Source organism: Mirounga leonina, unplaced genomic scaffold (assembly GCF_011800145.1).
Source record: "Mirounga leonina isolate KUSES-001 unplaced genomic scaffold, KU_Mleo_1.0 Mir_153, whole genome shotgun sequence".
Lineage (NCBI taxonomy): Eukaryota > Metazoa > Chordata > Mammalia > Carnivora > Phocidae > Mirounga > Mirounga leonina.
This window is the reverse complement of record NW_023270387.1, coordinates 21,566,254-21,591,730: the sequence shown is the minus strand read 5'-3', so window position 1 is coordinate 21,591,730 and position 25,477 is coordinate 21,566,254. Positions and strand designations below refer to the sequence as shown.

The 25,477-nt window shown below is 49.9% G+C and overlaps 1 protein-coding gene across 1 annotated transcript in view; it reads left to right on the top strand.

The window, feature by feature from the left end:
• Positions 1 to 1,227: 1,227 nt before the first annotated feature.
• The window catches only part of KIRREL3 (kirre like nephrin family adhesion molecule 3), a 123,108-nt gene continuing 98,858 nt past the window's right edge, over positions 1,228 to 25,477 (top strand). Inside the window, exons 1-2 of the mRNA XM_035009443.1 lie at positions 1,228 to 1,234; positions 2,634 to 2,711. Of these exons, the coding sequence (XP_034865334.1) occupies positions 1,228 to 1,234; positions 2,634 to 2,711 (85 nt within the window). The remainder of the gene's footprint in view (positions 1,235 to 2,633; positions 2,712 to 25,477) is intronic.

The following is a 25,477-nucleotide window of genomic DNA, read 5'->3' as shown; positions in this document are numbered from 1 at the left end:
GTTGGTTAAGCGACTGCCTTCGGCTCAGGTCATGATCCTGGAGTCCCTGGATCGAGTCCCGCATCGGGCTCCCTGCTCGGCGGGGAGTCTGCTTCTCCCTCTGACCCTAACCCCTCTCATGTGCTCTCTCTCATTCTCTCTCTCTCAAATAAATAAATAAAATCTTTATAAAAAAAAATTCTTTTCCTGCTCATTTGCAAAAATCAAACATGGTCAGTGAGACTCTTCCTTATAATGACTGTACATATGGTCTCTTTCCTCGGGCAGCCACCCTGGGGGCAACCCATTATGTGACATAGGATGGGTTGAGTTGGAGTGGCAGAGACAGCCAACACAGATGATCTGGATTCAACAGGTCGACCCCGCTTTCTAAATGACTAGGACAATTATGCCCCCTCCGTTTCCCTGAGAGCTTGGGGGAGGTGGGGTCCAGCAAAACCAACAAGAATGTTTGGCCTAAATCCATCCAGCATCTTCTGCTACCCCCGCCCCGTGCTTCCCTGGGCTCGATGCAGGAACCCCAGTTCCTTTTCTCATTAGGAGTCCCTGCTGATGTGCTTTAGATGGGCATAAGAAGTCAATGGAAAATATAATAAGAACCGTCAGCAGTTGTATGGTTCTGGCAATGAACAATGCTCCTGCGATTATAATGGGCTGGTTAACGCGGCCGTTGTCAGCACGCTGAGGCTTCTCTATAGTCTGAGTCTCAGGCAAGAGGCTATTGTTCGCGGGAGCTCGGGGCGCCTCCTCACAGCTTGTACTTCCGCAGGCCCCCTCCTGGCAGGCTGCATTCCTGCCTCTTGAAGGTGGTTGTTAGAAAGAATCCACAAATATAGTAAGTAAACATCAAAGGGGCTTTGATCCACAGGGCCCTCAACGGAGCAGGAGCCCTTGAAGAAAGGGCCAAGGCCTTGGATGAGGGAACTTAACATCGTCAATTTGGGCGCACAAGATGTAAAGCTGTTTGAAGTGAGGTTGGCTTGGCCGTGCCTTCAGATGAGCGCACGTGGAGGGGACGGAAGAGAAGTGAGCGCCTTTGGAAAACGCACGCTCAGATCTGCTTCTCTGCTCTTTACTGATAGTTAATAAACCCCTTTAAAGAATTGGGAGATCAAAGCTAGCAACCTCCCAAGGCCATGGCATTCTGCCACACTTTGTTTTTCTCTAGGGCAAGAGCCCCTAAGCTTGACTTATCTGTCTTTCACGGGCCCTTTCATCCTGCAATCCATGGCGGGTAGAACCTGGGTGACAAGAGGTGCATGGAGAGGTAGGGAGGGGAAATGATCTCACCCTGTCTAAGCTCCAACAGCATAGCTGCTAACGGGCTAGGGCTCCGAGAAACACCAGTGTCACGGGAGGAGTTGCTGTGATGCACCACTCAGTGGGACCCTCCTTCCCTGCGGGACCCATGGAGGGAGCCCCTGGGTGCCCAGAAAGCGTGGCAAGCCCCGGGAGGGGGTGCAGTCACACGCCCTCTTCCAGAAATCCTACCCCTTGTCCATTCACCATGGCATCTGTCGAGTTTGTATGAGTCCTAAGCAAAGAAGTGGGGGCAGGGAGTCTAAAATAATCCTGGGAGGTCACTTAGCATCTTTGAACTTGGGATTTCTCATCTGCATAGCATGAAGAGCAATAACCTGTCTGCCGACCTCAGGGGGGTGTTGTGGGGGGTCAGAAGAGGAATTTGGTGTAGAATGGCTTCAAAACCCACAAGGTGCTTAAGACAAACCAGGATTAGAGGATAAATACCGGCGAGGACCTCTTGCCTTCTTGTGAGGCAGACGTAACTCCAGCCTGACACCCAAGTACAAGGGGCACCCATTTATCAAATACCGTGGGAATAAAAAAAAAAAGTCTCTTGCATTTGCTACCTAGAATTGCTGTTCCGCCTTGCTTTTCCAATTGTGTCAAAGTCTTGTGGGACCAGAATCTACACCTTGTGTTTCTTAGCCATCCCAACTCCTGTGCTCCACATTCGAGTCCACACCTCATAAATACTTGAGGATGGCACCGCCTTGTGCCTGAATATGAGAATGTCCAGGAATCCCCAGACCCAGAAACTCACTCTCTCCCAAAAAGTAGACTCCTCTACCTCCACTCCTGTGTCTTCTCCCAAATTCACCCAACCACTTCTTCATTCCTCTGAACCACCCTGCTCTGTGTCTGGTTGCATTGCTCCATCCTGGACACCACTAGCTGGACTCTGCCTCTCCTTTGGCAGGTCTGACCACAGTCCCAGCATGAGGTGGATATAGTCCCCAAGCCTGGGATCTATAGAGCCTCATTAACCTATAGAGTAGTGGTTATGAGCGTGGACTCTGGAGCCATACTGCCTAGATTCAAACTCCTGGTTTGCCGTCAGCTAGCTCTTCCATCTAAGACTGCCTACTTAATACATCTGTAAATGGGGATGATATAAAATGGAGATAATACTGGTATGCACCTCATAGGGTTATTGTGAGAATCAAGTGAGGAATTGCCGGCTTAGTAGGATGCCCGGATCATAGCAAGTGCTATGTAAATGTTACATAAGTAACCCTGTTTATGAGAGCAGCAACTTCATACCCACTGCGAAGGGGTCTTTACTGACACCTGATCCATTCCCCGCTCACTCACCTGTGCTTTTCTTCCAGAGCTGGGCCTCCAGAAGAGAGGATGCTGTCTGGTGCTGGGCTACATGGCCAAGGACAAATTTCGGAGAATGAATGAAGGTCAGTGAGAACCTGCCCACCCTCTTGGGGGTAATGTGGAGGGTAGAAGCTATGTCCTGCAACTCTGGTACCAAGAAGAAGAACCTGGGGCAGTGGACAGAGCCATTTGATTTCCATGAAGTTCTTTATCTAGAAACGTGGGGAAGAGTAGCTAATGCCTGAAACACAGTATGCTGATTCGTAAGCACTTTTCCTCATGCTATCTTCCTAACCTTTTGTGTCCTCTATTTCTTTTCCTCTCTCTTCCCTACCTTTGTTCCCCAACCACTCACCCAGCACAATTAAATCTGCTTCTATTATCTTTTTTAATCCAGACCTCTCTACCTTTCTCTTCAATCATTCACATTTTTTGAATGCCTGTTGAATAAACAGCCCCTTACAGGGCACTTGGGAAAATCCTGAAGAATAAGGCAGCGTTTTTGTTTTCAAAGAACTAACAATGGGAAATCTAACCTCTTTTCCAACTCCACTGGCCCTACCTCTCCCTCTCACTCATGGGCCATTCTGCCTTCGTTTTGCTCGGGGTCTTTCCTCTGAGGCTTGACTGGGTCACAGGAGGTGACAGGAAGGTATTGACATTGATATGGAGGCTGGGAAGTAAACGGAGTGCTGTCACTTGTGGGGCTGCTATAATAAAGAGCCAATCCCCTCGTCCCCAACCATCTGTCTCCGTGCAGCTAATAACCCTCTCCATCAGATGCCACAAACTGTTGTCAGGATTCAAAAGTAGATAAACAATGGCTGGGGATGCCATTTATTCATTAAAGTCAGACAAATGAAGCTCTGGCTCTCCACCAGCTTGCCATGAGCCAGACCCCTCCCCTCCCAAGGCCCAGAGCCCCTGTACCCTCATTCCCATTCCAGGCGTGGAGGAGGCAGCTCACCTGTACCACTGCTATCCCCAAAGTTACACCAAAGTTCTGATGCCCTCTTCCCATTGCTCCTCAGCTGACTCTTCTCCTAACCCACAGTCCATGACACCGGTACCCCCACAGGTTCCCCAGACTTAATGCCTTGCCAGCTATAGGTTTGTGGCAAGCACCCATCAGGGTGACAACTTGACAAGAGTCAGGCCAGCACAACTAAGTGCAAGGAGTAGCCCCTCCTTCATTTTGCAGCCCATCTGTGTGAGAAGGCTGCAGCCTCGAGAAGGCACTTCTCGTTTGCAGGAGCCCCCTGGCTGAGCACAGCCAGGGTTAGGGGCTGCACTGTCTGCATCCTGCCAGATGGTCTTCCTCCCTGACTTGTCTCTTGCTCAGCCTACCTCCTCCCTTCCCAGCACCACCTGTGTGAGAGGGCTAGGCAGTAACTTCTAATTTGTGGGAATTGACAGGGTACCTCTGTCCGTGGTGCTGAATGGACACATTCTCTTGCTGGCATTGCTCATTAGAGAAGCTGAAAATGAGGTTCATGGGGATTGGGGAAGCCAAAAAGTCAGGAGCTGGGCTGGATTTGCAACCTCAAGCTCCAAGTGTCTGACCGCAGTAGAAGGATACTGACTCCAGATCCTGGGGCCTAAAAAGAATCCTATCACAAGTCTGATGAACACGTTTTAACACCCCCACTCCAACCAACCTTTCACAAGTGGCCAGGGGAGGGATATATTAGTCAGCTCAGGCTGCCATAACAAAATACCTCAGACTGAATGGCTCAAGCAACAGAACTTTATTTTCTCACAGTTCTAAAGACGGGAAGTCTAAGATCAAGGTACCAGCATGGTCAGGTTCTGGTGAGAAGCTCTTTTCCTTCTCCCCGTGTCCTCACCTGACAGAGAGAGAGAGAACAAGCTCTCTGGTGTCTCTTCTTATAAGGACATTCATCCTACCAGATCAGGGCTCCACCCTTATGACCTCCTTTAATCATCATTACTTTTGTAAAGGCCCTATCTTGAAATATAGTCACGTCGGGTATTAGGGGCTTTAACATAGAAATGGGGTCTTGATGCATTTGCCATAGCAGAAAGTTGTAATGGTAATACTGACCCAGGGATTAAGAAAATGGTAGGAAAAAGAAATTTAATATTAAGTGGGGAGTAGATATTGTTTAAGTAAAGAGGGAAGGAAGGGAGTCAGGAGGGGACTATAGGAGGACTTGGAACCAAGACCAGGATCTGATTACTTCTGAAGACAGTTAGCTTTACTTTCTACCACAGCTAAGCTAAGATGGCCTTTTAAAGATTTTTTTTGTTAAAATGGGAAGATACCAAACAATGCCCATTCTCTCCAAGCCCCTTCTCCAAACACATGCAGTCCACACCAATGTGTCATTCCTTTCAGCTGACTATGGTTGACTTGGTTAAGAATGAGTGATCCCAGGTGCCTTACCCCTTGCCAAAATCCTCCCCCTAGAGTAGATTCATTAGTAATAAAGCAAGGTATTCAGAAAGAGGGAGGGAATGGAGGCAATGGCCATAGCCAAGGGGTAACAGAGCAGCTAACTCCCCACCCCTGCCTCCCTCTTTGCATGTGGCTGGCTCTCACCCCTCCCAACTACCCCAACACAGATTCATGCACATGCACACAACCACACACCCAGGAGCTGCTGCTGGGTAAACAAGGAGACGAAGAGGTGGCAAGCAAGCTAAACCACCATAGATGATGAGTTACAAACCTCAACTAGCAAACAGGAGACCAGATAGAGGCAGGTGAGACAGTGGGGCAGAAGGAGAGATGTATATGGTGGGTTGGCTTTGGCTCTGGAGGGTGGAAGGCACAGGAGGAGAACTGAAAGGACCTGCAGGGGGTGAAGGATCCTCTACCCCCACTCCAGCCAGTCCTGCGACCCCAAGTGCCACATTATACATGTGTTGCTCTCTCAAAAAATCACAAGCCCAAACTCCAGCATGTCTGCAGATAAGAAAAGGCATCAGCGAGCATGGGGAGCTATTTTATGGTTTATAATTATCTTGTACCAATACTCAAAATAATTATAACTTCCACATATTAATAATTGAACTGGAATAGCAGCCATGATATAGATCAAGAAACAGAAATCTCTGTCCACGCTGCACTATACACCTAGGTATAAATTGAACAATTGGTAAAATAGTAAAAAATAATTTTCTCCCAGATGCTGGAATTAGTGAGATACTGGAACAATTAGCTGCTTCTTCCATGAAAGATAAGGTGGTAATCATTATATTTCCAATTTAGAATAAATATAAAAGACCTACTTGTTCTGTATTAAGGCATATTTGTTCTGTTTAACAGTATCTAATAGGATGTCTGTCACCCGGGGAGAAGTGGTCCCCTATTTCATCCATTTCCCTGTTAATTTGGTATATTTTTATTTCCCTCTTCCTCCTCCTGCCCCCTGCTCCTTGCTACGTCCCCCCAAAAATAAATAAATAACAGCTCGAGAAGGAGCAAGAGAAAAATAATGAATGAACAGGAGTTTTATAGATCTGGGGTTTATCATAAGCTAGAGTAATCACAATTGGCGCTGTTAAACTTCACAAAGCAATAAAAAGAAAGCACTATTCAAAGGTCGTTTAAGGAGGCATGTGATAGTCAATGAGAGGTTTGCTGTATTCGGGAGCGCTTAATAGTTTCTCGGATAGAATCAGCAGCATTTGCAGGAATAGAGGTGGTGGGTAATGTGTGTGTGTATGTGTGTGTATGTGTGTGTGTGTTCTTCTATTTGGACTCAACACATCTGAGGCCTCAAATGGAGACACAAACAAAAATCAATGAAGGGCAGACGAGAGAGGAAGAAATAAAGACAGATCAGGCATAAGAGTATCAGGCGTGTTTGACATAATTGTCTTCATGTGATTAAGTACACGGTGCTTTAAATAGGAACTGCTGGAAGGAAATCATTTATTTATTCATCAAAAGTTCATTGAGTACCTACCATAAAAATAATCCCAATTTTCATAATAAATGCCAGACAGTGTTCTAAGCACTGGAGCTTTCCAAGTAAATAAGACCTAATCCCTGCCCTCAAGGAGCTCACAATTAAAACACACAGGTACGCCTCCGTGTTACTGTCACTCCATGAAGAAATCCTGCCCAGCCGCCTTACCTGAATTAGACACCCCTCTTCCAGCACCATGATGCACCATCGCGGCAACCAGCTGATTTATTTTGTGGCACTTACTCTAACTGGTGATCATTGATCAGACTGTCCGATCAGGAAGGCAAAGATGCTGCTCCCTCCTTTCCTCGCCTATCCCTGGGCCTGAGCCTGGTGTCTCACACATAAGGAGTAGTCAGTCAATTTTAATTTACATAATTAATTAGTGCTCCTAGTGACAACAGAGGAATGCACAAAGCCATCCACAGATGCAAGGTGGGTCTTGGGAAAGAACCATCAGGCAGCACAAACCGACGTGGAGCATTGCACACAATGAGTGTGCCCATCTCCAGCAATTCCTTAAGTCTTACCTCTCACCTCTCCTCCTATTCTGGGACACTAGCACCTTCCTGGAGGCTGGGGCCCAAACAGGTCAGCAGAGGGGAGGGCTCCACAGGTAGGTCTCCCTCCTTTCTACACCAGCTCTCCTTCCTCACCCCATCTACTGCTGGGTCACATTCTCGGGGCATCTCTAGACAGATACATCCCACCAGACCTACCAGGGGAACTGTTTCCACTGTTTCCTCATCCTACCCACCCACCGCCCCCAAACACACATCCCTATATTCCCTTCCCTTTTCCTAGCTCTTCTCAATTACCCAGTTTTCCTGGAGATCCCAGAACCATTCACCTTCTCAATGCACATTGCCTGCCCGGGGCTGATCTTACTCACAGGCTCTCACATGGTATCTGGTGAGCGGCTCTGCCTGCCCCCATGTTAGAACTTCAACAACCCTAGCAGTTACAGTGCAACCCGCCAACTCAGGGAGGCCCAGAATCGATGAATGACTTGCCTCAGGTCAGTAGGAAGTTGCCAGAAGAGCCAGGACCACATTCCAAGGCTCCTGATATCCGGTCGGTCCAGTGCTCTTGGAATTCTAAAAGAGGAGGCTCAGACCATGAACAGAAGGGAAGCCGGTAACACTTCAGCATGGTTTAGTTGGCAGAGCAAATGCAGAGCGAGTGGCAGGGGTTGAGGGAAGAGGAGACCGAACACAGAAGGCTCCCAGTGGTGTGGGAGAAAATCACGTGGGAGTGAGAGACCTAGGCCAGGGAAGATCATTTCTCAGGAACCAGAAAATTCTGTTAGCCCCTAGGACTGTTGAGAAGGGGAAATGAGGAAGAGGATATTGAATGGAGCAGAAGGAGGCAGCACAGCCCTGGCCTCCCTTCCTGGCAGCTTTCTGAGGCTGAGATGCGCCTGCGCACAGGGGTGCCCTCTCAGGCCACACATCTGGAGGGGCGGCAGCTTTCCCGGACCTTCCGAAGCACAGCTCAGAGAAGGGAGAGCAGAAATGCCTTCTAGCGCTGTGGTTTTCATCTTCCCAAGAAGAAACAAATGCAAGTGATTAGTCAAGGCAGCTTCTGTTCACTGGAGACCTCTGGGCCTCCTGGGGAGGGGCTCGAGCACCCAGAAAGGAGAAAATGGGATCCACAGCTGGCAGGCCCCCTACAGGCTCTTCCATGCCATGCCCCGCAGCTGCTGGGCTGCACCAACCTCCTAGTCCAGACTCTGCAAGCACACCTCCACCACGATGCCTGTCCTCGCCTCTCACCCATGTGCGGGAGCCAGAGCTCTGGGATGATGGGAACCCAGGCACCTGCAGCAGCTCTGGACTTCTTAGGGTGATGGCATGGAGTCTATCCTTTCTTTCTGCACCCCTGTTCCCCAGTCCACAGAAATGAGTCTAAAACGTCCCCCTGTTTCTTGCCTCTCCCCTAACAGAGTTGATAAGAGAAAGAGGTGCTCCATCAGCGTAGTGCAAGGAGCACCTAAAAGTAAGGAGCCAGCAAGTCCCTGAACATCCAGACGTCAACCTTCTCGTGTATGAAATTTAAATAATGTTGGATACATCTGTAAGCCTTTAAAATGGGATGATTCCAAAATCTATCTTGGCTCGGGGCACCTGAGTGGGGCAGTCAGTTGGGCATCTGGCTCTTGATTTTGGCTCGGGTCGTGATCTCGGGGTCCTGGGATGGAGCCCTGTGTCGGGCTCCACGCTCAGTGGGGAGCCTGCTTGAGGATTTCTCTTCCTCTCCCTCTGCCCCTCCCCCTGCTCACTCACTAGTTCTCTCTCTAAAATAAATGGATGGGAAAATCTTAAAAAAAAAAAAATCTATCTTGGCTTTCAACACCTGATCCACACCCTATTCTCACCACTCATCCCCTAATTTTAAATGCTTTGGTCACTGAAGGAACCAATACCAGGAAATTGACTGACAGCCTTACTGAGAAGGCAGATCTGTTTCTTTTTCCTGTCTGCCCTCTGAGAGTGAATTCAGGTCCATGTCGGTTGTCCCCTGGGGGGCAGTGAGGGAGTTGAGCAGATCTAGGGGACATGCTGTGTTTTTTATCAGAGCAGAGGGGCAGCAGGGACCTGATGTGGCAGAGAATGAGTCCGGTGACCCGTGAGCCCTCTGACTGCTCTGACTCCTCTGACTGCTGCAGCTGTAGCAGAATGGCTTTCGCTAAGGGCTTATAATTTCCAGAGACATTCCTTCACTGCCTGCAAGAGTCCCCAGGACGTTAGCTAATACTGTCATTTTGTTAGCTGGGGCTTTGGGGTGCATTTTTTTCTTATTTCATTTTTCTTACTGATGTGTTTTCTTCCACTGGGGCTGCAAAGCTGTTATTTGTATAACGTCCCTGTTTATTATTTATGGCAAGACACAGATTTCCAGGGCACTTTATGATTGTTATTTAATTCACTTGGCGTCTTGGAACAGGGGACCCGCCATTTCCATTCTCCTTCCATGATCGGATAGAGAATTCCGGAGTCTTTCCCCGGGCCCCCTTCTTCCAGCCACCATTCCTACTGGGAAACCTGCTTATCTAAGGCAGGCTGGGGGCGCCTAGGCCACAGACCCTGCCAAGCTCCTTTTTAAACTTTCTTTTCTCTCCTACCCGTATCCAGTCCTCAGCAAGACCTAGAAAAGTCACCTCCCAGATATTTCTTGAATCCATCCACCTTGTCCATCTCACAGCCACTGCCCTTGTCCCTGCCACCACTCTTCCTCACTGGATTACAGAAGTGCTCTCCTAACTGGTCATGCCCCTTCCTTCCCTCCCAGTTCATCTTCCACACTTCAGCCAGAGCAATATTTCAAAATGCAAATCTGATAATGTCACAGTCTTCTTGAAAATATTTCAATGGCTTTATGTTGCTTTTAGGAAAAATACCAAAATCCCTGGCATGTTTTATGAGGCTCTACATGATCTGGTTCCTACCTACCTCTTTGGCCTCATCTTATCCCCTTAATACCATACCTCAGACACATCAGCCGCCTTTCAGCTCCTCAAACAGGAATGCTCCCATCTGCTACAGGGCCTTTGCCTATACTGGTATAGGTATATATTTTCAAGAAGACTGTGACATTATCAGATTTGCATTTTGAAATATTGCTCTGGCTGAAGTGTGGAAGATGAACTGGGAGGGAAGGCAGGGGCATGACCAGTTAGGAGAGCAAGAAAATTGACCTTCCCTGCCTCTGGTCAGTGGCTCCCAAGATGCTGGGACTGGGTGATCTGAGAACCATGGACCCCCTAGAAGAAACCTTACAGATCATGTGGGGAAGAAGAAACTGAGACTCAGGACAGTCATATGACTTGTCCTAGTTACCACAGCCTGCAAGCAATAGAGACAAGACTTCTGACCCAAGGGGCAGTCCTCTTTCCTCTTCACCATGCTAAGTTCTTGAAGTCTGGAAATGACAGGGTTGAGTGGATCAATCAGTGAAGTCTGCCCCCTAAAAATGTGTTGAGGCTATGTTTTGAAAGAGACAAGAAGCAAATAGTGAAGCAAGGGGAATAAGTTCTTTGATATAGACGTGCCATATATAGAGTAAAGCCATCACCCCCTATGAGCCCAGCACTGTGCCAGGCATGGGAGCCTCAGGGAGGCTGGACACAGCTCTGTCCTCAGGAACTTTTGCCCTCTGCTGGGAGGAGACTGGATATATTTCATACTAAGTTAATTTTGTGGTTGTTTTGATTTTGTTTCTCCTTTTAGCATTGTGGGGAGTATGCTTAATGGTTAAGCGCTGTAGCTTGGAAGTCAGAGAAATCTAGATTCAAATCCCAGGCATAATCAGAGCAGGTTTAGAACCATATCATCAAAGGTTCTCAAGGCCAGAAGGGACCAAAGGTCATCTAGTCCACACCCTCTTCTGATGGCTCAGTATCCGCACCACGTACGGATGCCCATAAACACTTCTGAGTACTGCGGTGCTGTGTACTCACTTCCTCATCAACCATGCGTCCAGTACCTACTCTGTGCCTCGCACGGTGCTAGTGGGCCCTTGACCTGTAGTGACACAGTCACTGGCCCCAGGGATATCCCAGCTGTTTAAATACGACATCATAATTGCTGTAACCAGCTATGCACAGGAGCTAGGGGAGCAGATAAGGGGAATCCAGTCCAACCATGGGCCAAGTGCATAGTGCCCAGGAGTGCCCTCCTAACTGTTTTTATGAAGCCATTGCAGCCTATGCTTACATCCCTCCAAAGAGAGAAAACTTGCTGTCTATGAAGGCCATGGGCAGCTCCTCAGCCAGGCTCTCGGAAAGGGTCTTAAATATAACACCCTTGCAACCCCACGTCTCTAGAGCTTTATCGTCTAACTGCACTGATGCCCATGGGACCCAGGGACTTAGGTGACAGTCACTGGCAGAATCCTGGGGTCTCACCCTATGCCTGCTGTGTCCTGAGGAAGCTCCTTTCTTGTCTCTGCCTCCATCCTCAGCGAGCCTCAAAAGCTTCATCACTGAGCGCTGAGACCCTCCCGCCACCCCCCTCCCCAGGGTGAAGGAGTCTGAATAAATGAGCGTGTTTAATGGCCTTTGGTGCCATAAAGTTTTTAGAGCTGTGTGCTGGAATGAGCAGGTTCAGGCTGAGATGAATTATCCACGGCTTTTATCAAAGGAGAGTCAACAAAAACTTGAAGGAGCTTGCCCCATCTCCGTAGAGTGGCCCATGTCACATCCCTGGGTCCTGCGTTCTGGAAGTAATAATCGGACAGACGTATTTTCCCCTCCTGTTCCATCTGCTTTCTTCCCTATGCCTTCCCTCCTCAAATGTATTAGTTTCTATGGAAACTGTGTTGTTACTGGTATGGGAGGAGTTTAATGACATTCAGAAGTACAAATCAAGTCCATTTATATAATGGTTTGAAATACACATAATGGCCTATGGAATATAGGACACGGTGACAGTTTCAGTAACTGTGTACAGAGTGTGGGATAAATAGAGCAATGTAATACTCCCCACCTCCAAGTCAAATTTGCCAGGAATAACCACTATTCTTCATACTAAAGAACAGCACTTCTCAACCATTATTCATGAAAGGATCTCAAACACTATACCAAGCTGTTCTCCTCTCACTGAGGAAGGAGGAAGGCTGACCACCGGTCCTCTTCACCCAGAGCTTTGACCAGAGTCAGCCAGAGCAGGTGCAGAGGAGAGAGTCGGACCTCAAAGGAGAGAGGCAGGGAGCAGCCATTCTGTCCTGGGCTCCTGGATGAGGGGGGTTGGGGGGGAAGGGGGCCTCCGCCCTCGACCAGCCTGCTGGACCACATTCCTCCTGCATCTATTCATATGGTTGGTTTCTGTCCTATTCAGTCTTATCAGGCGCCTACTGCGTGCCTGGTGCGGTGAGAGACATGGACATGAACAACACATCGAGGATGCCCTCCTCTTCGCTCAGGTTCTGCCAGCAGCCGACCCTCAGCAAGGTCTGGCGTGTCATGGTCCCTCTGGGAGGTCCAGGGAATGCCAGAAGGATGACAGGGAATTGACACAGGAAAGAGAGGGCATCCGACACAGGGGGGACACCATCCAGCCTGCTACCGCAATCCCAATGGGAAACTCTTGAGAAGGGAGATGGAATGCACACCTCAAATTTAGAACACCCAAGGAGTGGGGTATGGGTCTCCCAGCTCCTGGCAGGAATGGGTTGTGGCCTGTTTGGGTGGGGTATAAATGCCCTGGCACTTTGGGCCTGCTCTTTGTGAGGCAGAGTGACCTTTGGCTCAAGAGAAGGACGTCAGGTTGCAGACCCCGGGGATCAGGAGCTGGCCTTCAGGCACTGAAGTGGTCAGGCCTCGGGATACGGAGAGGGACGGGGGCCACTGACAGCATCGGCTACAGCTCTCAGAGAATTTTGAGTCCGGTGGGAAGACAGGCATGTAAGAAAATAGAAGGCAGGGTGATGGGAGAGCCACAGAAGTGTAGGGGTGACGTGTTGGTGGAGCACAGAGGGGAGCAAGCCATTTGCTTTGACTGGAGTAATACTGGGGACTCCGAGAAATCAGGGGAAGGGTGGGGGACTAGTCTACAAAGACTCAGGGCTAGGGAGGAACTTTCATGCACTGCCATCATGTAGTCTTCATCTCATCACAAGGTAGGTATGTTATCTCCATTTTGAGGGTAAAGAGGTTCAGAAAGATGAAGTCATCTACCTGAAGGCATCCAGCTATTACCTGGTAAAACAAAGACTCAGACCCTGGTCTCTTTATCTCTGCCCTGTCTGGGGGAGCTTTGTGTGTTTGGGAGATGGCGGGGGTGACTCCCTCCTTCACCGTCAAGGGCAGACATGACCAAGCTCCTGTTGTGGATCTGTGTAGACTTCTCCCTCGCCCCAGCCACCAACCACTGTCTCTCACATCTCCCCACCTCGCGCTGCCCACAGACCCCCTGTCAGCCAGCAAGGTGCCCCTCTGATCCTGCCCCAGATATAGACTGGACTGACTATACCTAATACAGAGTGAATTATCTAGAATTCACTGCCCTGGGGGTATAGGAAAGAGGAGACGAATCCTGGGGAGGGGGTGCCTCAGTTCTGGTGACCCCACAAGCATGCTTTTTCTACCCTGTCTTCAGCCTCTTCTCTCCCAGCCCTGCTCTAAAGCCTATTGCTTCAGAAAGAGGAAGAGGGACCAGGCATACACATTTCCCTGGAGGAGCATTTCTATAGCGTGATAATAGGTTTTCTGTGAAATACAGCCTCTGTGGTTAAATACGGTGGGGAGAAGCTGGGTTAGCCCTCACTGAACAGGTCTGTCCCACAGAACGTCTCAGAGATTTTAATATGCCAAAGGGCATGGTGAACCACCAAGAGGGGTATATTGTTCACAGAGTTTCCCCAACTTATTTGACTACAAAACATGTTTTAAGACTAATGTTCTCTGGAATCCATTATGAGAAATAATATTTAAGGCCCAGATCCGCCACCAACTTGTGTGACTTTTGTCAAATAAGAATAACTCAAGCCTGCCTATGAGGACCAGTAAAATAGCGGCGGGGGAGGGGGGGACGGACTCTTTAGAAACTGTAAAGTACAACAGAAGTCAGATGGTGCTGTTATTTATTTACATGAGACAAACACATTCAGTTTCCCAAAGAGCACTGCATTAGAAGTCAAACAAAAATAAGTAAATAAATGTCTTTTTAAAAAGTTCAGTTCCTGGGCGCCTGGGTGGCTCAGTTGGTTAAGCGACTGCCTTCGGCCCAGGTCATGATCCTGGAGTCCCGGGATCGAGTCCCGTATCGGGCTCCCTGCTCGGCGGGGAGTCTGCTTCTCCCTCTCCCACTCCCCGTTTGTGTTCCCTCTCTCGCTGTGTCTTTCTCTGTCGAATAAATAAATAAAATCTTTAAAAAAAAAAAAAAGTTCAGTTCCTGACTAGGTATGTGAACTTGACTTTGATCTCTCTCTCTTGACCTGTTTTCTCATCTGCAAAATGGGTAAACTTGGGGCACCAACACTCTTTCCTCTGTGCATATGTTGCAAAGAGAAATGATGCATGATGGTTGTGCTGGCGCTTTGAGAAAGCATAAAGTACCATAAAATGCAAGGCATCATTATTAGTGTTCCAGGCTAAAGCCCTCAATTCAGTCCCATTTTGCTGAGATCAAAACAGGAGGTGTACTGGGGGAAGGGACCAGCTAGTGGGAGAGATAACAATGACTAATAATTTTCATCCATATGTATGATGTTAGGAGCCTTGTATGAGCATGTCGCTGAGGGGAGAAAATGAATATTTCATGAGTAAACACTAACTGTAGTATTAAGATGAAATGGACAGAAAAGCCCCAGCTTACCTCTGCCACGGGGTTCAACTAGGAAGGTCAGCACGGGCTCTGTGATTAGGCTCTAGGGAGCAGGGCAGCCAGTCAGGAGGGAAGAGCTCAGCCTCCCAGCAGAGATGGAGAGCTATCTGTCCCCCGTGACTTGGGGAGATAGTCCTGCCCTGGGAGGGAGAAGAGCCAAAGCCCGCACATAGACCAGCTGAGTAGCCCTAGGCAAGTTACCATAGCCATGTCCACACTAGAAAACGCGGGATGATAAGATCAGCCTTGCACGACCGTGAGGTTTCAATCCAAGCCCAGCTGTTTAGAAGAGGGCTTTGTAATGCATACAGGTGGGAAGTGTTATTACTCATTTATTCGCCCAGCGGACATATATTGAACATCTACTAAGTGCCAGTCACTGCTGCAGCCAATGCTTTATTATTTACTGTGTGCCAAACGCCATGTGCATCATTTTATACACATCACCTCCTGGAATCATCACTACCGTCCTGAGAGGTCTCTGTTATTACTCCCATTTTCCACATAAGGAAATGAAACTCGAGAAAGATAAATAACTTGCCCAAGCCAGATAGCTAGGAAATGGCAGAGTCCAGAGCTGTGAGAAACCAAAACCCTTTATTCTGCATTAAATGGCCCATCCTCACCCGTGGTGCTTCTGCAGAGCCAGCGGGGCACCCTGCCTCCAACTCCTACCGGCTCTTCCCCGTTCCGTTCATGCTTTGTGCTGCCTACCACCACTACCACCAGAGCTGCTTCCTCACCCAAAGGAGGAAACCTTGCGGTCCCCTCTTTTGGCTCTCCAGGATACCTTCCCTTTGTTTTCTGTCCCCACGCTCTCCTCCTGACCTCTGTCTGATCGTCTGTCCTCCATAATACAGTCACCCTGGGGGTTTTCATTTCCAGCCCCATCCAACAGGACTTTGGCTTCCAAGACCCTGGACAGCCTGTATCTCTTATCTGGGTCACCCATTCGGTGGTGTGAAGATCGAACACTTCCCACCCCTGTAAGACCTTTAGAAGATGGAGTGGAGGCATCAGATGGGGCAGTGCCAGGGTTAAACCCAGCCAAACCTTCCCCGGCCCTCTCTGCCCACCACACAGCACGAGGACACAACCATCTCTGCAAATCCCTTCCCTACAGGGCAGTTTCATGTTATCTTGGCTCATTCTTTCTCCAGAGATGAAGAGATTGTTTTAAACCTGCCGCCCCACCAGCTCTGCTCCTGGCTTCCAATGCCATTAAGTTTCATTATAACAAATAAACACCACAATGACATTTATAAGTTACCACTGAGCACAGAAGCACAAATATGAAGCAGATAAACTGCATTTGATCCAAATAATTACTGCAGGCAATATTGGGCTTAGTCTGAGCTGGCAGCCGGGTGCCGAGTAATTTATTAGATTGCGTAAGGCAATGTTGCACGTTGAGTTTTTCATTATTGTGTCTTTTCCCCTCTCCGTGGTCTAAATAGGTTAGAGGAGTTTAGACAGTGCGTGGCCAAACAAAGACAGACTTTGCTCAAGCAGATTAAGGCTGGGAATTACAGCCAAGTGTCCAGGAATGGCTGCTTCCCAACCAACATGGCACTTGAGTGAGAAGAAAGGGTTTAGGATTATCTTGATATTGCCAACCAAGGACAGTTCCCTGTATGTACTCCCCACCCACTGGCCTAGATGCAAAAAGAGGCCCCGCGAGGGAGTACACGGAAGGATGGATGGAGCCCCCAGGACTCCAAGCCTGGGTTCCTGCCGGGAGCCTTTGTGCTCAGCCAAAGACCCTCTCTACCAAAAGGCCCTCCCGTAGCTCGGGGCAGCCTCAGACCCCAGTCCCAGAGCTCTCCTGCAATAAATAAAGGGAAGGAAGCAGTGTGCCAGCCAACTCTGCAAAACAAAGCAATGAGAGCTGGCTACCGGCAGCCACCTCCCTGCCAAACCCAAACTCATAAAGTTTGATTCAAGGGGTTACAATACCTCCTATTCAGAGTCCCTCCTGCCCCATTCCCCCAGCTTAGTAAATTACCCAATAAGCAGCAAGGACCTGTAGTTATTGTGCAGTTAAATGGTATTTGCCCAGTAAATCCTGAACCTAGTACTAACGGTGATATACAGTAACTAATTACGGACATGAATTCTCTCCCCAAGGCGCCAAGCGTTACCAAATATTGTTGCGTTTAGGGGAGGAGGCTTGAAAACGGTTCTGTTCCTTCCAGTGAAGCCGGGAGTAACTCTTCTATTTGAGGAGCTGTCGGCACATCCAGTGGCACTTCTGGCTAGGAAATAGAGATGTCCTGGGGGCGGGGCCGGAATGGGGCCTGGAGAAAGCTCCCACTTGCTGCCCACCCCACCCCTGAGCCCTGGGGCCCATGTCCCCGCATAAGTCTCTCCCTGGGCACCAGCTGGTCCTCTTTGGGCCACTAAGGTGGCTGTCGCAAAGGCCCGAGCCCCCAGCCGTGCAGAGAATGGAAGTCATTATTCACCCAGCCCAGGACTGAGCATGAAGGCTATTGATGGGGACGGGGGGGGGGGGGGGGGGGGGGGGGCGGGGAGGGCTTTGCAAAAAGCTTCTGAATGGGGATGCAGCAGGGTAAGATAAAGAATGCTCATGCTTCTGCCAAGCTGTGGACAACTCTTTCCCTAAATTATTGTTCATGGACCTGATCTCAGGCCCAGGGGTGCCTGGGAGTGTCAGAGGTTTCTCTGGCTGATTGTGGTCTGCAGGTGGGGCAGATCCTGTGCCCAAGGCAAGAAGCAGATGTCCTGTCAAGTTCATATCTGTTTTTTGAGCACAGCTGGGGGCAGCTGGAAGACACAGTAGTCAGTCTCTGCTTTCTGAAGAGGAAACCCAGAGCTCAAACACCCTCTGTGCTTACCGGGTACTATGGAGTAAACCAAGGAGCCTAACTAGAGTCTGCCAGCTTCACCACACACTGTGACCTTGGACAGGTTACTTAACCTCTCTGAGCTTCTGTTTCCTAATCCATAAAATAGAAGAGATCCTCTCTATCTCTCAGTACTGTTGATGTGACAATAGTTAGCTTGGAGTTACCCCTGCTTCCAAGGAGCTCCTCTGAGGAGCCGGTCCCATCCTTCCCGCCATCAGCCCATCTTCTGAGATGGGCTCAGTGACCCAGCGTAAGCCTCCTAGAAGCTAAGAAAAGCACTCAGGCCATCCTGGGTGCTCCCCAGCAGCATGCACAGTGTCTCTCCTTTCTCTCAGGGTGATCATAGCACAAAATCTCTCCTTTACCAACATTTCCACTTTCAAACAATCAAAGACTGGCACAGTAATGGCAAGTTGGTTTGGTTGGGTTTGATTTTTTGTTTGGTTTGCTGCTGCATTTTCAGGGTTGGAGCAAATGATCTGAGCCCTTGCCAGGGTCACAGTCAGGTGGTGACAGAAGAGGCTTGGTGAGGTGGCGGCGGGCTGGGTTGGGAGGTGAACGCTTGCTGTGGGACGCCGGGCCAACCATTGCTGTGAGTCTTGACATTCAAGTCTCTACATCAGAACGGATATTAGAACCTCCTCCACGGGGTGTCGTGAGGGTAGATTAAGCAAGATAACATATGCGAAGTTCTTTGTGGAGTATAAAGTGTATACAAGAGTTAGCTGTGGTTAATATCCTAAACCAACACGAAGAACGAGACCCAGAATCCCAGGGCAGGGAGAAGAGTCACTTTTTTAATTAGGACACATATAGAGTCAGCTCTCAATTATCTGTTGGCAAATTGTCCCCATTCCTGGCAAATTCTATCACCAAGATTGCTTAATGAAGTCCTCTGTTAACATTTCACGGCTTCTTATTTTGCTCTTATTTACATGAGTCCCAAAGGGAATAAAAGTCCTTTAAAGGCAAAATCAGCTAATATCCCTGTCCCACCTAGGGAAGGTGTTGAGCCATAAAAACAGCGAGCTGGGGCGGGGGGTGGGGGGGTGGAGTATGGCCCGCCTCTCGCTGGGAGCCAGTACCAGAGGTGACGTTCTGCACCCAGCCGAGTCGGCGTCAGGAGGGAGTTCCGTCACAGGCCTTGGTTTTGTTTTGTTGAGTATTAAAAATTCCCAGAACATCAAACACATCCATATTCAAACGTGAATACCAAACTGCATTCCGAAGTTGAAAATTAAGGTTATTTAGTATTATTCACTATTTTGGAATGTCCATCACTTTGGATTGTTCACACCCTTGCTTCCTCTCCATTAACGAAGATAATTAAGAGTTGATTGTCTTTGGGCTCCAAGAAGGGAGAAATTCAGAACACTGTGATCTACTCCCCATTGGGAACAACTCCAGAAGCCATGGGAAGATTTCTTTATAAACACCAAGTCTAAGCTATGATCCCCGATGCAGGGTTGGTGAGTGGCACAGAAGTAGCTCATGCTTCGGGGCGCCTGGGTGGCTCAGTCGGTTGAGCGACTGCCTTCGGCTCAGGTCATGATCCCGGGGTCCTGGGATCGAGTCCTGCATGGGGCTCCCGGCTCTGCAGGGAGCCTGCTTCTCCCTCTGACCCTCCCCCCTCTCATGCTGTTTCTCTCTCGCTCGTTCTCTAATAAATAAATAAATAAAATCTTTAAAAAAAAAAAAAAAAAAAGAAGAAGTATCTCATGCTTCAAGACCAGACTACATTATCCACACGGTACATCTGGCTCCCAGGCCTGCTTTGATACCCGTCTGTGTGCGGCAGCCATGTTGCTCCTCATGCAACACCTGGAAACCATCGAAATTGCACAGGACCTTCTGATTCCTTGAGCATTTCACAGCGGGACCTTGGGGTCCACTGCAGGGCGGCCCAGGGGCTGGACTTGGCCCCTCAAGCTTCACCTAGCCTGCCTCCACCTACTTCACATTGGCAAAGGGTTGCATGCACTGGGGGAAAAAAGGGAAAACCACTGACTTCATCCCATGGCCTCATGGAGCGGTGGAGGAAACCATGGCATGCCCAGAGAGAAATGGCAGCTGGACCAAGGCCACACAGTGACAACCCAAACCAGAAAGAACCCAGTTCCCCCGAACCTGCACTGTTTGCATTCAACAGTGCCTCCCAAATGGGCACCAAAACCCACCTGCAGCCGGATTGCCCAGGGGAGCTGTGGAATGCAGACTCCTTGGCCTAGCTCAGACCCACTATCTCAGAATTCTGGCTTGGAGCCCAGGAAACTGTATTTTTTAGCAAGTTCCTCAGGTGATCCTTATGCATATGAGAGTTTTAGCACAATTTCCCACTGGCAAGGTCTATACCAGAATAAAATGATTATTTTAAGATGTTTGTTTAAAAAAAAAACATGAGAGTTAGGACATGGATCTTCCTCAAACAGACCAATGTCCTTGAGAGATTTGCTTTTACTTCCTTGTGGCTCTGTTTTATTCTTTTCAGCCTTGGGTCCTCCCCACCCAAAAATAAGACTTTGGATAAAGCAAAACAAAGAACCTTAGGGCTGAAAGGGAGGGACTTAACAGATTGAGTCTAGATCCTGCCTTGTACACATGGGGAGTCTTGGAGAAGGGAAGAGTCAGGCCCGAGGGCACCCAGCTCAGAGGTGGCAGAGGCAGCACCCAAACTGGTACCTTCTGGGCCTGGGTGCTCAGGGCGAGGACACAGTATCTCTTAGAAAAGGGAACAGAGGGGTGCCTGAGTGGCTCAGTTGGTCGGGCATCTGCCTTCAGCTCAGGTCATGATCCCAGGGTCCTGGAATCAAGCCCCACGTCCCTGCTCAGCAGGGAGCCTGTTTCTCCCTCTTCCCCTGCCACTCCCCCTGCTTGTGCTCTCTCCTTCTCTCTCTGTCAAATAAATAAATAAAATCTGAAAGAAGAAAGAAAGAAAGAAGAAAGAAAGAAAGAAAGAAGAAAGAAGGGAGGGAGGAAGGAAAGAAAGAGAAAGGAAAAAAGAAAGAAAAAGAAAGAAAGGAAGAAAAGAAAGAAAGAAACAAACAAACAAACAAAGAAGAAAGAAAGAAAAAGAAAGGAAGGAACAGAGATGCTGGACACCATGGAGTCAGCGAATCCACGGCCCCACCTCCCAGGGGTTCCCACCCCGATCCACTCCAAGAGGGTAACCGTATACTGGGTCTACCCACAGCCTATGCCTACACTTTTTTTCAGGCTAATGACTTAGCTCTATCCTGCTCTTCAGCATCCCCTTCTTTCTCTCCTACTGCTCTCTACCTTTCCCCAACAATGGTCCAGGGAGCACATATTCCTGAACACACAAGAGCCTGAGGCTCAGAGAAAGAAAGGGACCTAGCCTGGGTGCCATGGCCAGCCTTGCAGCAAGCCTGGTATGGCATCCTGGCTCCTAGCCTTTGTGGGCTGCCCAAGTGTCTCCCATCTCTACTCCATACCGTCCCCCACCGTGACCACCAAAGGCCGCACTTCTCTGCCCTTCCCATCTCAGTCAAACGCAGGCAGGGATGGATGGGCTCCTTCCCAGGTTCTGATGCACCAGTGTCTCCAGAAGCACTTATTAGTATCCTCTTGGCATCCAGAACTTGGCTGAATGGATGGAGGATTCCCTCCGCTTGCCACTAATGAGGACAGTCAGGCTCTGGCCCAGGCCACAGGCTGATAATCAGTAGGCGAAGGATTTATAGTGACTTTGGAGTCACCCTGCCTCAGCCAGCCCCATTGCTCTTCATTAAAGACCCACGCTGTCCAGGACAACCTTGGCGGATTGTGCATCCTGGGGAGAGGTGTGTGAGACCAGGAGAATCACAGGCTACCTGGGCGCCCCCAACTCAGGTAAGAAGCAAGGGCGGGAAAACGTGCCCTCAGAATGCCTGGCCCACATCCAGCCCCGGGGAAGAGCAGCAGTCTGGCTCTCCTGTATAAGCCCAAACAAAACTCCAGTGCAGTTTCTGGAATGTTCGCCATCTCAGCAAGCTTCTCCTCACCTGTGTGTCAGAATCGAGTTGCTAGTGGCTGCAGATGGTAATGTTGAGGGTAAAATTGCTTTCAGGTCTCTCTCCCAGCAGAGTCTAGAAGAAACAATGGACAGACGGCCCCTCTTCCACCCCACCCCCGCCTTGTTCTTCTGGCTTCTCTGTTGGTGTCTCCGGGCCCAATCCAAAGGAAGAAGATGGGGTTAGATGACCTCTTGCCATCCTGACAGGGCTCTAAGCCTGCGCAGATCTTGGCGGCCCATGCCACCCAAGACAGCTGCCCCCGATCCGCCCAGCCTGGAGTAGCCGTGTCCCTCTTAGAGGGTCACATCGGCATCAGTAATCTCCCCTATTTGGAGATGAACTCCCAAGTCAACCCCAAATGAGAGGACATATTGTAGAACCACTTCTCCTACTACCTGAGATGTGAGTGCTCACTAAGCATGAGTTATTCACACCAGCTTCCTCCAGACCCATGGACCCAACTGCACCCAGGACACCTTCTCCTGATGATTCAGGGCCCCTCTCCATCAACATATTTACAACGGAACTCACTGCGCCCCCAAACATGCTTCCCCTCCTGACACAGAAATGGTTCCACAGGTCACCTACTCACCCCTTCCTGCAGGCCAGGGAGCCGGGACCTTTATGCCTCCAACCTTCTCATCTCCTGCCAAATGCTACCGATTCTACCTCCAAGTGGCTCCTAAATCCATCTTCTTCTTTCCACGGATGCGGCTTTAGCCTGAGCCCTGATGACAGCAAAATCTTCCTGATCAGTCTTCCTATCTTCAGATTATCCTCCTTCATCCACCCTCCTCACCGTCACTGCTGTGATCTTTCTAAAACTCAGATCTGAGCATGTGGGTCAAACCCTTTGATGATTTCTCATTAAGTGCAAATTTCTTAGCATGCACTCGAGGGCCGACACAATCAGGCCTACCATGATTCCCTAGGAATGCTATCCAACCAAGATCATGTGGCCTCACCATCACGTTCTGACCTCCGTGTGCTACTTAAGCCATTTCCCATTCCAGGGAACATTCCCTCCTTGCCCTCCTCTCCCTTACCCTGGAGGCCACGTCAGAAGTCAACCCTTCTGGGACTCCTTCCCTCATTCCCTCAGAAGGAGATATTTTTCTTCCTTGGGACTTTCTGTATATTTCACTTTGGGCACTGATTGTGCAATGCTAGTAATTCCAGTCCCTTCTGTGCATATTTGTCTCCTCCAGACTCTAAGCTCCTTGTCATGGAAAACAGATCAGTCCCTCGTCTGCCCCCCACACCCAGCCAGAGGCCCTGGAGGTGCTAGCAGAGACGTGCCTCTGCCCGTGGCTGGCACCTTTGCTGGTCCCATCTCACTCTCCAGAAACGTCAGCTGCGGTAGTCAGTGGGCTCGGGCATAACCCCATCACCCCCCAGTTCCGCTCCCCTGAGTAGGTCAGGACAAGACCTTCTGGAAACTTCCCAAAACTCATTCTTCTGCATTAGGAGCTGGTCCTGTGCTGAGCAGCAGGAAAACAGCAGAAGTCAAGACTTGGGCTTCCGGGTATGATCGGAGTCATCCCGGATATGGTCAGAGTCATCCTGTCCCGGTCCCTTCCCACCCCGCCTGGCGTCATCCTGGTATCAGCTAGGGGGCCTCTGAGCTGGCTCCTTCCTCCCCTTCCCTTGCTCCCATCTGCTTGCTTCTCGGGAGTAGGGCAGCTTCCCTTAATCTCCTAAGAGGCAATTTGCATCCTCCAGGCTGGGAAAAACTGGAGTAAATATCCCCCCCCCCCCTCCCCCCCCCCCCCCCGCTCCGTACAAGTATTCTTAAAGCCTTCCCCAGTTGGTCACTGATAACAGAGCAGAGGGCAACACTGAGCCTGTTCTGCATGGCTGGCGGGGCAGCATCAGGAGCCTGAGGCGGGCTGGGGTGGTGCCAATCGGCAGGGCTACCGGTGGCCCTGCAGCCTCCCATTCACGCGAAGGTGAGAAAGACTCGAAAGACTCACGGGAAGGAGCAGCTTGGGGTTGTTTTTGTTTTTGTTTTTGTTTTTTTAGGGAGCAGCTTCTAATCGGTGCAACTCCAGATTTGCAAAGCCTCCTGGGATCCCTCATTCCAGGTGCTGTGTGGCCCCACTTTTTTAAAAAAAGATTTATTGGGCGCCTAGGTGGCTCAGTCGGTTAAGCGACTGCCTTCGGCTCAGGTCATGATCCTGGAGTCCCGGGATCGAGTCCCGCATCGGGCTCCCTGCTCGGCAGGGAGTCTGCTTCTCCCTCTGACCCTCCTCCCTCTCATGCTCTCTGTCTCTCATTCTCTCTCTCAAATAAATAAATAAATAAATAAATAAGATAAAAAAAGATTTATTTATTTTAGAGAGAGAGAAAATGGAGGGGGAGGGGCAGGGAAGAGGGAGAGAGAGAAAATCTCAAGCAGACTCCGCACCCAGGGTGGAGCCAGACTCAAGGCTGAATCTCACGACCCTGAGATCACGACCTGAGCCGAAACCAAGAGTCGGATGCTTAACTGACTCAGTGACCCAGGTGCCCCAGGATGTGGCCCTACTTTTAGGGGTCCTGGGCTCAGGAAAGACTCGTGGATGGTGATGTAACTAAGAACAACCCTTTGTGAAACACCTCCGTGTGCCAGGATCATTTACACACGAGTCCTCTCCCCAGAGCAGCTGTGCGAGGTTGGTGTGTCACTCCCATTTTACAGATGAGGGTGAGGAACGTGCCCCAGATTATATTGCTAGTGAGCTTCTGCCCAGGCCTGCCTGCCCCTGTGTTCCTTGCGCTCTCCAAGACCCAGGCTTTGGCAGGTACTCAAAGCAGGTACCTGAGGTTACTCGTCACTCATGCCTTCGCTTGCATGTTATTCCTAACCCAGAATGACATCTCTCCTCCATCATGTTCCCCATTTCATGATTCCTCCTCCACGAAGCTTCTCGGTTTCCTCCCTCCAACCCTCCTGCTTGCAACAGGCCTTTTGCAAACCCAAAAAGAGCTTTATGTGACCCCTTGATGAGACCGAGCCCGTTCTCCCTTGTAGCCTAGCGACTTATGGTCAAATGTGGCCATCCACACACTCTCAGTAAGTTTTGCTGAATGTCCTGGGAGTTGAGGCAGGCAGGGTCTCAGCTGGGCTGCCCCGCACTCAGGCACAGGGGTGGTGGTGGGTACGTCCCCAGGGCACCAGAGAAGTTCTTGCTCCGCCCGCTTCTGGACTGCTGGGCATCCCCAGGACATCACTCAGCCTCTCAGTGCCCTGCTCCTTTACCAGCTCTGTCCCCCTCTGAAGGAGCAGGACAAGGGTGACTGTCTGCATGGGTTTGCTGAGCACTGGGCTCCTCAGAAGCCAGGGCAAGCATTCCAAGCGGCCTAGTTCCTGCCTGGGAATGTCTGGGGTTAACCCTAAGGGGAGTGGTCTCCTTCCCTCAACCTGCTCCTGGAGCCAAGGCTTGGCCAAAGTGCCCAAAGGTGGGAGGGGGGAAGGGGGCACACCCACATGCCATCCCTGGACTGCCTCTGATCTGACCTCTGAGCATAGATCGAAAGAAAGGGATGTTAGGACATTAGCAACACTGCCCCCACATCAGGCTCCAGTGCAGTTTGCACTGAGGCCTTCTCTTTTCAGCTACGCTAACCCCAAATCTCATGCTGTTTGCACCAGCCCCTGCTGACCCTGTGCATATTCCCTCTCGCCACCAGCATGGAACCACCTGAGCACCAGATCGGTGACAGGG